This window comes from Priapulus caudatus, unplaced genomic scaffold (genome assembly GCF_000485595.1).
Source record: "Priapulus caudatus unplaced genomic scaffold, Priapulus_caudatus-5.0.1 Scaffold1370, whole genome shotgun sequence".
NCBI classification, from domain to species: domain Eukaryota; kingdom Metazoa; phylum Priapulida; class Priapulimorpha; order Priapulimorphida; family Priapulidae; genus Priapulus; species Priapulus caudatus.
In genome coordinates this window covers 8,660-10,635 of record NW_014578431.1, presented here as the reverse complement: position 1 = coordinate 10,635, position 1,976 = coordinate 8,660, and the positions used below count along the sequence as shown (strand labels likewise).

Sequence of the window (1,976 nt, the reverse complement as noted above, 5' to 3'; positions counted from 1 at the left end):
GCACAACTGCGATTCATAAAAAAATATGCGTAGCAAATGGCTGAAAATACATCGCGAATTGCGATGCGATACCGGGAAAATTATTCCCTGCCTTGGTACAAGCCATTAATTTAAGAGCACGTAGTACCTACTAGTAGTAGTAGCGATAGAATAGGTCTGTCACATTAACTACGAGTAATAATTCATTCCAATCACTATACTCTATAGTCTTGGGCGGCCGTTAATAATACAGTTGAGTTATGATTCTGAACACAGAACAGGAAGAATGCAAAATTAATGATATCGATTTATTTCATGAACAAAGAAAAAATTTCATAACAATTCAGTGCATTTCCCAGACAAAATCATATGACTTTAGATAACGACAGTGGACGCATTTCAAGTTAAATAACATAATATGAATAGGTTCGATCAGCTGTTTTTGTAAATCTGCGTCATAAACGGATGTAACAAAAACAATGGAATCGTCTGTGAAACATACGAGCCATATTAATAGCCAACATAAAAGGTCCGAGAGGAGCTTAAATATCAGGAAACCTTACCGGCTAATTGCTTTCTTAAAAGAAGTGCCGACTGAGCTTCTGTCATTTGTAAGAACAACAGAACTGTGATAGAATTTGAAAGACTACGACAAATCGACGCAACAAATGGCGATAAGCATGCGCAATTGCGAAAGCGTAGGCCTACAGCTGACGGGAAAAGCTGGAAAGAGACAAAACCGTCAGGCATCGAGAACGAGTGATTTTATTTTATGTCATTCTGTCCAAAACCTGCATATATCACCAGGAAAAGCGATGTGGAACATTATATTATATTACATTGCCGTATTATACGTGTGTAACTAGTCCTAATACTGACTAAAGAACTTATATAATAATTAATATAAATCAAATATTTATACATCTCGGGTTCCGTGAAACGATTACAGCACCACCTTGTGGTAATAACACAGTCTGAGGCAAAGAGTGCACTCTACGATCTTTGGTCTGAGGTAATAATGTAAATTGCCTACTCGATTTGATCGTTTACTCTAGGTTCTAGGGTTATTTTCAGTTAATTTAGGTTAAAATTACGCTACATAAAAAGTTTCATGGTTCAATCACCATTAGAAATATTATTAAACAAGTGCCGCAAAGCGACAGGGCTCATCTGGTGTCTGGTGTTCTGATAAATTCATTTGTGCATAGCAAGACGTCCTATAGTATAGTCTATACACATGCCTACGTTCATTTCTAACCCCCAAAAACAACACTTCAAACTAGTGTAATAAAATTCCGATAGATGGCGGGCCGCTATCAAAGGCATCGTTGCATCCATAGAAATAGATAGATAACTAGTTAGATAATAGATAGATTAGCTAGTTATCTATCTATTTCTGGTTGCATCGGTCAGCCAAAGCATGGCAGCTGTCAGTGTGACGACAGATTGTAAAAAGCAGGCGCGAATAATTACCATATTATTACTATAGATAACGTGCGTTCTATGGTGTCAGGTAATAAGGTACATTAAACCCCTTGCGAGGCACATCTGGCTCGTTAGAAAATAGCTCAATGGTAATATGGTTGATACAACCAGAGCAGCTCGTGCAAGATTACAATTTACAGCAATACTGTAGTGCCTCTAGGGTAGACGACTACGGTTCGACAGACGTTAGTTCACAACGCGTGTCCAGTAGTAGGATCCAGAGTTCGCTCCTGCCGGTGTATTAAGGCGGGACGGCGATGACACGTAGCCGATAACAGGTGAACAGATGAACAGAACACGGGTGATGCAGTTAACGATACGGTGATATAGCTTTTATTTCGTGTTACGAAGGTACAAATGATTCCCCCTGCATTCGTATATGCAGCGGACCTTTTTATCAATCCCGTCTAATATCTGCACGTCGCCAGCTCCGTCTTCTTCCCTCACGTTCGTCCTCGCCTTGCGTGGATCCCAAGCAGTCTCCCAGGTATCTCCCTCGCCGTCGCTCCTAG

The 1,976-nt window shown here is 40.1% G+C and overlaps 1 protein-coding gene across 1 annotated transcript in view; it reads right to left on the bottom strand.

Moving 5' to 3' along the window:
• The window catches only part of LOC106816408 (ubiquitin-conjugating enzyme E2 G1), a 19,519-nt gene extending 18,824 nt beyond the window's left edge, over positions 1 to 695 (bottom strand). Inside the window, exon 1 of the mRNA XM_014821012.1 lies at positions 543 to 695. Coding sequence (XP_014676498.1) covers positions 543 to 588 — 46 coding nt within the window. The 5' untranslated portion in view covers positions 589 to 695. The remainder of the gene's footprint in view (positions 1 to 542) is intronic.
• Between the last annotated feature and the right edge of the window lie 1,281 nt (positions 696 to 1,976).